This window comes from Carassius auratus, unplaced genomic scaffold (genome assembly GCF_003368295.1).
Source record: "Carassius auratus strain Wakin unplaced genomic scaffold, ASM336829v1 scaf_tig00010943, whole genome shotgun sequence".
Lineage (NCBI taxonomy): Eukaryota > Metazoa > Chordata > Actinopteri > Cypriniformes > Cyprinidae > Carassius > Carassius auratus.
Window position 1 is genome coordinate 1 of NW_020524156.1, and position 13988 is coordinate 13988.

A 13988-nucleotide genomic window follows, 5' to 3' on the forward strand; every position below is an offset into this window, starting at 1 on the left:
GCTAACTTCTTGCACCAGCACTTGCCTTGCCTTGTTTAGACTGTCAGTCAAATCAGATCGTACTTGTTTTTTTTTGTTTTTTATTTGAGTGTAAAGATGCATGATTAATTGTTAAAAGCTGGCAATCTTGATTCGAACTACCACACAATATTATCCAAAATACAAACATTCAAAGAATTACTTGAAGGAAAGTGTATAGTTTATAGATACAATTTTTTTAAATCAACAGTTGATGCTTTAAATAAAGATTATATTGATACGCTATTGCACCAGTAGGTGGACTGTTAAAAATGCATTTGTCATTAAATCATTCGTCCAGTAATGACACAAGTGAAGTGTTTATGTCTGAGTCATTGAATCTTTCATTCAATCATGTTTTTTAAAATGCATTCAAATGAATTACCGTATTTTCCGCACTATAAGGCGCACCGGATTATAAGGCGCATAGAATAGAAGATACTGCAGTCAAATGTTTGACTGGGTTTGCGTAATGCATCCACTAGACGGAGCTGTGCTGAAGTGAAAGTCAACATTTTGAAAGGCGCACTGTAATTTTTTTTTGAAAATTAAAGGCTTTTAAGTGTGCTATAGTGCAGAAAACACGGTATATATTACCGACAACAGAACAAATAACTTACTAATAATTTACTAGAGGGTTTGGCAAAATGTTAATTGCTGCAGTCTGTTTAAAAAAAAAAAAAAAACAGACTGCAGCAATTAACATTTTCCAAACCCTGTAGTAAATTATTAGTAAGTTATTTTGTTCTGTTGTCTATTCAGAATCATGGGAGAATCAAGATTTATCTACTTTAAATAAAAAATAACATGAAACCTCTTTGAATATTGAGACTGATGGCCAGAGCGGAGAATAAAGCAGCAAAATCTGTTCTAAACACTTGCAATACACAATGTGGGCATTAAATTATTTAAATCAGATCCAATTGGAAACAGAAATAATCAGATTTTAAATGACAGTGTGAACATCTTCAACATTTGTGCCGTTGTCTAATAAGGCACTTTAGCGAGGTGGCTGCATACTATCATGCTGTAAGACAATATTGTATTGCCTATGATGCTGTTGTTGTTGTTTTTTGGTGTGGGCACTGGGTATACCAACACAACGTAATTTTCCTAGAAACCATTGCAGACGTTTCAGAAAACGAAAGAGCACCACAAATCATTTGCGATACACAATGTAGATATTTCATTATTTTGATCAGATTCCGATCAGATACTAAAATATACAGATCTGGAAAGACGTTGTGAACACAGCCTAAGAGATTCCCACCAGTAGAACACAAATGTCAGCTCTGGAATATGTCTATTCATATCCCGTTCCGCAGAGAACTATCGGTAAGGTTGGTGTTTACTAAAACTCCAGGAGCGTCTGTGCTCGACTGTGGCAGTGAAGCGAGTTCCCCTTGCCATCTGATGCTCCATCTGACCGGCTCGGCCCAGAGCGTCATGGACCCCCAGTGTGTCAGGAACACAATATATTTGGAGGCAGTGTAACTCAGTTTAACTAACAACACGCCAATGAACACTGAACAATCTGATAATTAGGAGTGTATATGGAGCGTCAGGCTTAACTCTTGTATTAGCATGTGTTCCTGGCCTACTTTTTAAAAGGTTCCACATTTTTGGAGCATAATGACTAAAAAATAGCACCTCTAGAGCAATTTTCATTTAATAAAAATAGCGCGAAAATAATAATAATTGAATAGGTGGAGCTTCTATTCTTTTTTTCTTTGAAATAAGGTGGACTATGGAACATCCAAAGTAAGATATAAAAACATATTAAGAATTTCAATTGGGTCAATTTTAAATTCATGATTGATTTTCCTATTCCTGTTATTTTCCTCATGACTCGTCTGTTTGTTCTCTAGCAAGCGGTTCAACTCTGACTGGGTTCAGAAGCATCTCATGTCTTTCTTAAACACCTGTTCAAAGTTTTGAAGGGACAACCCAAGCTGAGGCTAACCGAGCTCATGAATTTATGCAGGAGCACATGCTGTGTGTCTCCAAAAGGCCTCGTCTCTGACCACTACCCAACCTGTGATGTCCGAGCCGCTAACGCGCACTTGAGATTCCACCCACGTCACTCCGGGAGAACCAAACACCCATCCGCCCACTACCCTGCAAACTCTGCCAGACTCAAACCTCCTGTCTACAGCACATCGTTATCCATAACGTAAATATTCAAGGTTATGGATTTGCCGTCCAACCCGCGTGCCTCGCTTCACATTCGATGGAATATAAGTAGAAACGCATCAGAGCTGACAGCATCTCCAACGCTGGCTGGATATAAATAAAAATGAGGAAGGAAGGGGCAACCATCAAGCAATTTGTTCTCCCTTCACCTGCGAATTAAAGCCACGGTTATTTCTGTGTCCAACAGGAACATTTGAGGTCACACTGTACAGACTGCTTCCGTTCTGCAATGCTGATTTTTTTCTCTTGCTATACGCTGCCTACGCAGGTTCAAGTTTACACTTAAGAGTAGATGCCCCTGATGCTCTATGTGTGGTGTTCCCTGTCTGCTAGCATGGTTTAAAGGTCTCGTGCAGAGGTTTACATGAAAGACTTGTGTGCCTCTGGCAGTCTTCTCAAAAACAATTCCATGGAATTTGCATTTATTGGCATATAAGCAGACACTGAGATGTAAAAAGAAATTAACAGAAGCTGTGCTGCATGGAAATGGACCTTGGAGAAACAAGGAGAAAAAACAGCAGCAATGCATAATGGGAGAACCATTCATTGGTTAGAGTTGCTTTGTTAAAGCAGTGAAGTGTTTGAGTGACGTCCCCCCAGCTTCTCAATCTGCCAACATTTCCCAATTGCGACGGGACCCTCGCTGTGACATATGGAGCTACAATAAAATCTCATCTAAGCACTGATTGTAATGCGCCATAAACTCTCAGATCAGGCTGTAAGCACAGCTCAGTAGTTCAGGGTTTTACTAATAGCCCATGTTTTTTAACCAGGTTTTTAACTCTTTCCCATAACTGGAGAACAACAGAGGTTTCTAAGGAGCTTTTTATTATCACAAAGCCATGAACAGACAGAAGATGTCTTAAACTTCTTTGGACAGAATCCACTGACGTGAATGTTTAGCTAACGGTGCAAGCATATAAATACAGTTTTTAACTCAAAAATGAGTCCTACAGACTTTTCACTTATGCTTATGTATATAAACAATGTATAATTCACTAAAATAAATTCACCTCTTCAAATCTCATCACATGGGGAAGGCAATTATTTCAAATAAAAATTAAGAAAATAATCAAAAAGTATGGGGTAGGGTTAGGGTTGGTGTAGAGAGGGCTTATACTGTCCCAATATGGTAGCATCCATTTAATTATTTGAATTAAATTTGTAATTTACACTCAATACCTTATTTTTACATACTGTTTTATAATGTACTACAATACTGAGGTGCATATAATTGCCTCTATTTGCGATAAGAAGCATAAATAGCAAAAAGTACCGCTATTTTAGTGTAAATAGAATCGTGCTATTTGCACTTAAATAGCATTACTAAAAGAATAATGCAATTTGCACTTAGTGTAAATATTGCTTATTGCAAACAGCCACTACCATATTATAGATAGATAGATAGATAGATAGATAGATAGATAGATAGATAGATAGATAGATAGATAGATAGATAGATAGATAGATAGATAGATAGATAGATAGATAGATAGATAGATAGATAGATAGATAGATGGCATAAATAGGGCATAGAAATCTCATTTGTTATGACCTCAAGATTGAGAAACTCTGCTATTTCCTTGTGACATTTATGTTACAACACGTATTTGCCTTCTGACATCTCTGTAACATAAAATGTGAAATCAAAGCAGGAATCAAGCATACTTAGAAGTATTTGTGCTCATACTAGTTCATGTTCAATTCATGAATTGTACCTTCTGGTTAGGAAAAACACTAAGAGAAATCATATTGCTAAACATCAAGACACCTGAGAACACGAGTGAAGATCTTGTCTCAAATCCGCATCAAAGAGCTCAAAGACTTTCAGTGAAGAAACACTGCTACCATAGCAACTGCCCTGGTGACCATAGCTACTGTCCATCACAACAATATCACGTGTTTTGAACTATTGAACACAAAATCAAGAACATCATAAATCACTGTTTATACTCGAACTAAGATTAAACAAACACCCTGAGGCTTTTGTGATAAATATAACCAGCGCATGTTTTGTTATTTCGGAGTTGTTCGTGTGAATCTGCAACTAGCAATCTCTGTTTTTGTGAGCAGGGTACGTACTGTTGGCTCCATTCTCCGGCTCTCGGTAGGCGAACTGCAGCGTGGTATCAAGTGTCCTGAATCCTTCCCGCAGAGAGTTATGTTTGTAATACTCGATCAGCTCCTGCATTAAACAAACCCATACGCTCAACATTTTGTCAGTTCGCATAAAAGGGTAAATATCTACAGCCATTAAAAGGGAAAATAAAAAATAAATATATGAACGGATTCAATATGACTCCAGCATTCGCAATCCAATAATGTTATTTAACTGGCATTTGCGAGATCGAATCTAAAAGCGCTTTCAAAAAGAAGCTGACAAAAGACATTTGATTTTTCTGCAGAATAGAGACATTAAGCAGCGTGGTTTCCTAATGCCCTTTAGAAGGCAAACAGATGACAAAACAAAAGGCATCATAGAAATGATACAAAGAGATTCCAAACCTAATAAGCCGGTATAATGCAAACATTTATCTTTATTGCGCTGACCTTAAAAACATATGAGCGTAACATTTACTTTTCACTCTATATGATAAAGACGTTTTAATAATATTCTGGCACAAAACATTAGCACTTACTAAAATGCTTCTGAACTTCCTGTTTTCTGCAATGTGGAAGAGTCCGTCCTTTGTTAAGATCTTGATGTGTTTCACGTCGTTGTTGTACCTGTGGGCCATGAATAAATGATGAGAGTAATTTTCTGGTGATCATTGCGATCGATGCAGCCTATCCCCTATGGGGAGCTGCCATAGTAATGCATGGGGCAAAGAGCTATTCATGCAGGGAGAAGGGGTCGATAGCGAGGGGTGGGGCGTCTCCATTAGTCCTTGGATTAAAAGTTACGAGCTCACATTTTTTAGAGAGAAAGAGCACAGGACCATCTAAAATCACTGGGGGAAAAAAATGCAATCTCACGTAGCAGCTTTTGACTTTAGGCCTTGCGCTTGAACACACACCCCATAGAGTTGTTCTACTGTCGTCTGGCTTTTGTTGTTGTTGTTAATTATTAATATTGTCGCGGGCGGAATATTGCTCTTATGAAACTTTTTCTCAAATCACCCATACTACTTTTTACTAATTATTTGTTGTTTCTAATTACAATAACCAAGTGTGCAGTTCTAACTCACTTGATGCTGATGGCATATTCGTTAAACTCTCGGCTTCTGTGACGGACCAGGTACGTGCTGCTCGTCCTGTTGAGCAGTGCTTCCTCTGCCTGCAGCCTCTCCATCGGGCCTGCAAACCTGAACGAAAGGTCAGAGGTCAGAGGTCAGAAGTGAAGACATGATGGGCAATATATGAGGTTAATAGCTAACGCAATTATAGTGCTGACCTGAGGTTGCACCCAAAATGTCACATGTATTCACATTCAAAGAGAATGGGTATTTTTCACAAAAGAGCAATATGTATATATACAAAAAAAAAAAAAAAAAAATATATATATATATATATATATATATATATATATATATATATATATATATATATATATATATATATATATATATATATATTTTTTTTTTTTTTTTTTTTTTTTTTTTATGGGGTAAGTGTGAAAATACAGTTTACAAATGTTATGGTATTAGAAATCCTTTATGGATTTAATTTATATTAATATTATTTGTGTTATGAATTTAATTTATATTAAAATTTATAGCAAGACATTTGTATATTTGGTGAGATTCTCAGTTTTATTGAATTATAATTATATACTGTATTTAATTACATATATTACATACATAAATGCAATGTATTTATATTATAATGAAGTATTAGATTAATATTAGAAAAAAAAAAATAATAAAATAAATAAAAGGTAGATGGCAATAGTATTCTGGTAGTGAGAATAAAGATCATACCAAGGCTGAGAAGAGTAGTCAACAGGTTTGGGTACCTAAAAAATAAAAAGGGGATAAATAAAGAGGTGAGAAATGGGATTAAATAAAGAAAGTAGAGCACACATATGTGCGCTTTTGTTCTTGAAATTTCACTTAACCTGATTTTCATTCAGTATTTTTAACTCACATCTCGACAATGCAGCTCATATTAGCGCTAAAATCTGCCCCAGTTACTGTATCTTTTTACAACCACAACTTTCTCATAAAGATAACCTTGCATATTTTTTTTCTTAAAATGACTTGAACATAATTATGATTGTAAATCTTCTTGCAAATAATAGCAGGGCATGTGGACAGAATGTGATAACACGCTATTCACCACATAGACCAGTGTTGCAGTAAATAAACACACAATCACCCACAATACATCTGTCATTCAAAGACAGCCCTGAAGTCGTGCTTGCATTCCTAAACCATTTGAAAACAACATGCACACAAGGACATGTCTACCTTGCCTTGATCATATTTGTTTTGTTTGGCAGAGAATAGAGAATCGTTTTAGCATTATAATATAATCTTGTATTTGTACTCACACATGGGCATGGCTTCACTGCGTCGCTTGGAAAGAAGCCAACCTCCTTAGTTGCCAGGACTCTACCCTGAAACCATGGCAGATAATTACATTACGTTCAGCTGGGCAACTCCTCCTCAATAATTCAGTAACAATTAGTACTTAACACGACACGCAACAAATTTACAGCCGAGAGTTCATCAGAGCTGAAAAAGTCTTAGGAGAATACACCAGGAATACCAGAAGAATGAGGAAACAATGTGATGCATCCAGCAGTCAGTTTTTAATGATTTATTATTTAGTTTAAAAAAGAAAAAGATGAAGAGAATCCTAATTTGAATACTATCCATTCTAAATAGTATATAAATAGTATTGTTTTGGATGTTTGTTTTTCTTTGTTTTGTTTTTTTAATTGCATTTGTAAGGAACGTTATGCTGTCGCTGAATAATTGTATCAAAAATGAACATTTGCTGAAAATTTACTCCGACTTTAGATGTAGATGAATTTGTTTCTTCATTAGAACAGCATTTTATCATTTGTTAAAAAAATTGATCCTGCAGTGAATGGGTGCCGTCAGAGTGAGAGTCTGAACAGCTGATAAAAACATCACAATAATCCACATGACTCCAGTACATAAATTAACATCTTGCTTACAGATTATTGTGTTGTTTTTATCAGCAGTTTAAACTCTCATTCTGATGGCACCCATTCACTGCAGAGGACCCACTTTGATGTGATGTAATGCTACATTTCTCCAAATCTGCTCTGATGAAGAAACAAATTCATCTACAACTTAAATTATTCCATTAGATAATTGAAATGTAAGGTGATAGATTTAGAAGGTAGATGTTAACCTGCAAAAAGCATGTCAAAATTCAATTTATTAAATCGATAGTACATTGAAAATCAGATACACTTAATGCAATCTGCATGTTTATCTAATTGACAAATAATTTATATACAGCTACTTCTAAAAATAAAATGATCGTCCCGTCACCGATAAAACAACAATTGATGGTTCTCCAGCCCATGGTGCCAGTAAATTTCAGATCTTTCTCCTACTCCTCAGACGGTCTTCAAGGGAGACGTAGAAAGTGCATTTCTCTCTCATCTACCTTTTCCTTAAACAAATTTGATTTGTAAGTGGATCCTTAAGCAAACCCTCCCACCCCCAACCCCAATGCATTTAGTGCATTGACATTTTATGAGCACCACATGATGCCGCCCCACTATTGGTTGTTGCTCAGATAAGGGCCTAATAATGATTAAACTCATAACCCTGTTAGATCAAACAGATGGCAACCAAAGGCCTAAATGAAATTACATTGAGTGATTGCGTTTGTCTAGGCACCAGAGTGGTAATAATTGTCTCCGGGTTACCAGGGCTCTGATCGTCCTTTGCTCCGTCCAGAGCTGCCGCGGGACGCCAGATATTATGAGGTCTCAGGTGACACGAGCGGGTGTAATTTTGCATGAGTTCAAATTGAATAAATCCATTTCCGGGTGCATGGGACAGCTGGGCGTTCAGAGCCTGCAGCGGACGGCGGTCTTAGAATGAGGCAGAACGAGATTAACATGTTAAAACAGGGTTGTGGAGAAGCGTCCTGGACAGCTGGACTCGTATGATGGAGAGGGATGTAGGGGCATTCGAGTGTGTGCCAGGCTCTGCCAATTCTCTTGGTCTCTGGACAATCATTGGCTGCTTTCCTCATTTCCTTGGCGCGTAAATAACCAGAGCAAGAGGAGTGGGCATTAAGATGGACTGCATTGGCTTTTGTGTCCCATCCCAGAAGGACATTTGATTGCTCAAAAGTTGCACTTTTCATAGTTCAAGAAAGATAATCCCTCAATTGTTTCAACTTTGTCTCAGGTGTGCCTCCTTAAGAGTATTAAATGTTGACTCATACAAATGAGACAGAGATGAAACTATTTGTAGAATTTGATAGGACATGCTCAATTAATTTAGTTTGTTCTTGTAAATCTGTGCAATAGTTTGTGACACTGGAGACTTGTCTTATATATATATATATATATATATATATATATATATATATATATAGGTTAATTTACCAGGAAGAGAAGAACTGTAAACTAAATGCATATCTGCTAAAGGTTAAGGAGCACAATAGGACAAAAAGACACTTACGTATATGTTGTGGTTTACAGGAAAAAGATTAGCATTGTTCTCCAAGAAAGAGTTAATCATTACTCTGAATCTACTTCTGTGATTTTCTTTAGTGTGGCTCATGCCAGAGAACTGCATGTGCACCAACACCTCCGATCAAATGACAATGTGACAAATGAAATCTGTCATCAAGCGCGTGTCTGCTCTCTGGGCGTTGTGCTGGTCCGTGTTGTTTTTGTATGGCTATGAAACCTAGCTCACATGAGCTTTCTTGTGTTGACAAAGGGTTGGATTAGTTAGCATTTCACAGCGAGTCACGCTTAGCAAAGCATAACAACACAGCCGCTCGGCCTTTGCCACAAACACGAGAGGCAATCAATTAGCAGCTGAATGCATGCTAGCGTTATTCCTGCAGGGCTGTATGAATCGAAATGTTTATGAGGAGCGAGTTTAAGATGTTAAACTCTCTCACCTTCCACCAACTGCTACGGATGTTTGCCTCCATCACCTCGATGACATCACCAACCTGGATGTTGAGAGGTGGGCCACAGAGGGGGCTTGGAACCCCATAGTAATTACGGATGACCGTCATCTTAGGGAGACCTAAAAAAGGTAAAAAAGTTAAAATAGTGTGTGTGTGTGTGTGTGTGTATTTGTGTGTTCAACTATATCGCCAACAAGCATGCTGAACTTTGACAGAGTGTCATTACTGCATGTTTTGACACTCTGCCACATAAAGAACAGGTTTATGTACTGTACGTGACGCTGTGATCATAAATCACAGGTGACAGCAGAATCACGTCAATCCATCATAAAAATGTCAGCAAGCTCATGTTTTGTCTCGAAAGTTCATGCAGTCATGCATGCAGGGCATTCATGCAGACATACTGCTCCACAACCTCCTGAACCTAGCATTCAAATCACTGCTGGCCTTGTTTGCACCATTACTTGATCATTTTAATGAATGAAATTTAATTGTTTAATATATATATAAACAATTAAATAGATTAAGCTTATATCTAGCATATAAAATTAATTAAATATAAAACAAAAATATCTGTGTTTATAAAATAATCAAAATGTATGCTATCAAATAGCATATAAAGTAAGTTTACTCAAATAAAACAAAAGAATAAATTATAAATTGAAGCTAAATAGAAAAATAATAATCTAAGAAATAACAAAAGCACACAATAGAATTACTCAAATTTAAACTAAAATTAAATATTAAATAGGAATATTAAATATATTAAAATAACATTTGAAAATAAGTTACAAGCTATGTAAGAAATAGGTTCAAGCTGTACTACAAGTACTACAATTTGTAAAGTTAAACTGAAAGAAATATAAATTCAAGCTAAATAAATATATTAAACAAGCAAAATATAATAAAAAAGCAGCACAGAATTACTAATAACTTTAACTAAAATTCTAAATAAGAATTAAAATAATTAAAATTAGAGCTAATTCAAATTATTAATAAAAAGTCAATAATATTAACAGGTATGCAGCATCAAACTTGCATTCAAAACCCTTGCTTTTGCTATTTAGTGTCTACGTCTTTGTGAATCATATACTAAAAACAAAATAAATTCAAGTTAAGGTAATACAATTATTTAATTAAAACTGAAAAATAAACACAAGTTGAAAGTAACCAGATTTTTTTTTTAAATAAAATAAAAAAAATAAAAAACTGAATATATATATATATATACAGTATAAAAGCACATTCAAAAAATGTATATAATCTATAATGTTAGAAGGCAGGCAGTTGCATCCTGCTAAAAACTATAGCTGGCCTTGTTATATAAGTCCTTGATCATTTTAGCAAATTAATACTAAACCAAAATCTAAAATAACCCATGCCTCCGCGGACACAATTCATTCTTAGCAAATTCCCCCCAGAGTTTTTAAAAAGACCAGCTGACCACAAACATCAGCTGTTCAGTCTGGCGATTACCCTAATTAGTATGAAGACCATTTTTTATTCATTCAAGTAACTGGATGCGCAGGTCTCGCGCTTCGGGCAGAACTGTGTGGAGCGGACAGTTGTTCAGACGCTCCAGTGAGCTATGAATGAGTGTGTTTGTGTGCGCGGGGCTGCTTTGCTGAAGGGTCAATCGTGATGGTCTCAGCTGGTTGCTGCAGCTCTATATATTCTGCCGTTCTGATGATGAGAGGCGAGTGTAGACTCTCTTAACGCAACCAGCTGTGGCTGAAGCCTTCCAGCCCAGCAGATCACCCAGGCCCTGGGCCTTCGAGCACAGCTGGCTGTCTTTGAAGACGCTTTATAAACAGTGTGAGCGTGTGCTTCTCTGTAGGGAAGCGTCTCACTGGCATGCCATGCTAAGACCCTTTGTGCACAAGGGCAAAGAGTCAGCACCAATAAACACTAAAATGCACTTTTGCAACAAAACAGCTCATGAAAAGGTCATAAAAGTGCTAAAAGAAAAACAAAACAGCAGGTTTTGAAGTTTACAATACAAAAGAGCTCACTCCTCTCCTCGAAAAACAGCACTATTTCTGGTATCATTCATGCATAAATATAAAGCTATTGCAGATGAAATAAAAATAAAAAATCAGCTGAATGAACAAGCACTGTTTTGCAGTAAGGCTGTTTTTTGATGAAGACAAATCTAGCGCCTCTGAACAGGCAGGATGGATTCCCATGACAGCAAACACTACACAGAGGCCTTCTCTCACCATAACTTTAATGAATCTACCGACCCCAATATTGTGTGGGATCAGGAGGCCCCTCGTGGCTCCATGTGCACAGGGTGACTTAACTGAGCCATAATGAACTCAGGAGTGGGCGTATCGTGATGGGAGGCGGTTGCAATTTAGCTTGATTCACACATTCATTTATTTCAAATATTCATGATGCTATTAATAACAAGGGTGAGGGAGGCGTGAGCGTGATGCTCCATCGACACACAGACGTGCCGTCACTGAACCTGTATCCCAGGTAGACCTCATTGGGTATCGATCAACTCATCAATGGCATTGTGAAAACATAATTACAGATCATGTGGCACTCTTTACAGATGGGTGGAACGACTAGTGCTGAACGCTATCACTGATGGAGACTGAGCATTTAGTTGAGCTGCAAATACAATGATTCTCAGCAGAGTTGACTTTTTAAAAGGAATAATATGAAATGTACTGTTTGCAAGACAAATTAATATTAATACATAGGGATATACATATAACATACCAAAAGAAAGAAAGAAAGAAAATTATATATATATATAAAAAAATCTTACTGATCCCAAATTTTTGAACAGCAGTGTATATATATTAAATTGCATTACTTAAGAAAAAAAAGTTAGTAGTGCTTGTTGTTTTTTTTCAGGAAAAGGTGAACTACCTTCCAACAAACCAAATAAATAAATAAATAATATTTAATACTAGATATGATTAATTTATTTTTATTGAGATTCGACTGGGAGGAGAGAGGGGAGTGGGATCTGCAAAGGACCTCGAGAAAGGAATCAGACTCTGATCACCATGAGCACAGCTGCACTATAAGCGCCGACAAGACTGAACTTTTTAAAAACTGCCTGTACTAATAGTTTAAACTTAGGGTCAGGAAAGCTTTCCACAGCTTAATACAGCCACATAATACAATTAGACTGAGTGAACATACACTGGAAGAAGTGGGTTAAGTCATTGGCACCGAGGGGTTGTGGGAATTCTAGACTGGATTGTCTGATATGGTCCTATCTTTGCAGGCAAAGCTAAACAACAGAGCTACATGGGTTAAATGTTTTCCCGCTCATATCTGATTTACATCTGAATCCAAGTCCTAGTTACATGCATGAGCTTGCCTTCACAGCAAACAACACCACTACGGCTCAATGACTCCAGACTAAAAATACACAATCTAGCTCAGATCAGAGAAGTATGTAATGTACAACACTATGCATGTGTTTTGTAACCATGAAACTCTACAGCCATGGAAATGACGAACTTAAACATTTCAAAATCATCCTTTTCTGATCCACTGACAAAAACAACCGCAAGCTGGTTTGTAATAATGTGAGTGAATAAATAATGACAGAATTGTCATGTTTGGGTGAGCTGGCCCTTTAAGAATGCAAAATGTGACTAACTGTGTCTTCGTGATTTACCTGTGTCTCCTCCACGACAGGGTGTTTTTCCAACCTGTAATCAAAATAAATAAATCCCATGATTCATACTGTTGCCAAACACAGACATTGTAATGCATTAATAATTTGATGATTAAGTAAAACTTTGCACAAACACGCAATTAGTCTCATCATTAATTTTTGACAAGTAAACACTGTTTGTCACACCACTGTGCAAAAACACGTTCATCCTTTAGCATACGAACAAAGATGAAGAATTTCCTCCATGCAATTTACCATCAGTGTTGAACTACACTCCGGGCAAATTACATGTCAATATCCTTATTACATGCTATATAAATTACAATGGGTTTGTTATTGCAAAATGATGACCGTGCAATTAATAAAACTGGTGTGCAATTAAATAAATGCACAACCCATAACATATATATCACTCTAAACTGCAATGAACTCTGGGCTAGAAACAATCTCATAATGTTTCCCCATAACCAGACAATCAAACTTTAATAAAGTAATATTTCTTCAGTAACAATTCCACGAATGAAGCCACAGCAACTTTGAAATGCATTATAAAAGAGAATTTTCTATTTTAAATGGCCCCTGAAGGGGCAGATCTAGATTCACAGATTCGCTGGAAAAGAAACAAAACCTCACCTGGGATCCGAAAGAGCTGGAATCTGCAAGCATGTTGAAGACAGGCATAGTTAGAGTCAATCTACACTGTCAGACGAACACACTGTACAGACACTGGCATTAGAGTGTGGGGAACACGTTGTGCTGTGAACTTTTTTCGATTTGTTTTGCTGTGCTGCAGGTACTTTACAGCCATGTGAGCTAAATTGACATGAGGGGCCGGACTAGATGAAGTTATGTACCAGGAGCCAGTCTCATTGGCTCCCGAGGGGAGAGGCCGGGCCTGTGCTTGGAGCGTACACTGTGAACTTTGTCCTGTTGCACTAGTGTACATAGACACAGGCGTGCACATATACACATAGAGTGGAACCTTGAGTACAAAACAACAAAGAGACCTGATTTGACAAGCACACACCCTAGCTTTTCACACTTCCTTCAT

The 13988-nt window shown here is 37.0% G+C and overlaps 1 protein-coding gene across 1 annotated transcript in view; it reads right to left on the bottom strand.

Moving 5' to 3' along the window:
• Positions 1-3892: 3892 nt before the first annotated feature.
• Positions 3893-13988, bottom strand: part of LOC113072906 (guanine nucleotide exchange factor VAV3-like) — a 59233-nt gene continuing 49137 nt past the window's right edge. The window contains exons 18-25 of the mRNA XM_026245800.1: positions 13571-13593; positions 12938-12971; positions 9280-9410; positions 6704-6769; positions 6132-6166; positions 5400-5516; positions 4851-4938; positions 3893-4396 (exon numbers count right to left, since the gene is read on the bottom strand). Of these exons, the coding sequence (XP_026101585.1) occupies positions 4259-4396; positions 4851-4938; positions 5400-5516; positions 6132-6166; positions 6704-6769; positions 9280-9410; positions 12938-12971; positions 13571-13593 (632 nt within the window). The 3' untranslated portion in view covers positions 3893-4258. The remainder of the gene's footprint in view (positions 4397-4850; positions 4939-5399; positions 5517-6131; positions 6167-6703; positions 6770-9279; positions 9411-12937; positions 12972-13570; positions 13594-13988) is intronic.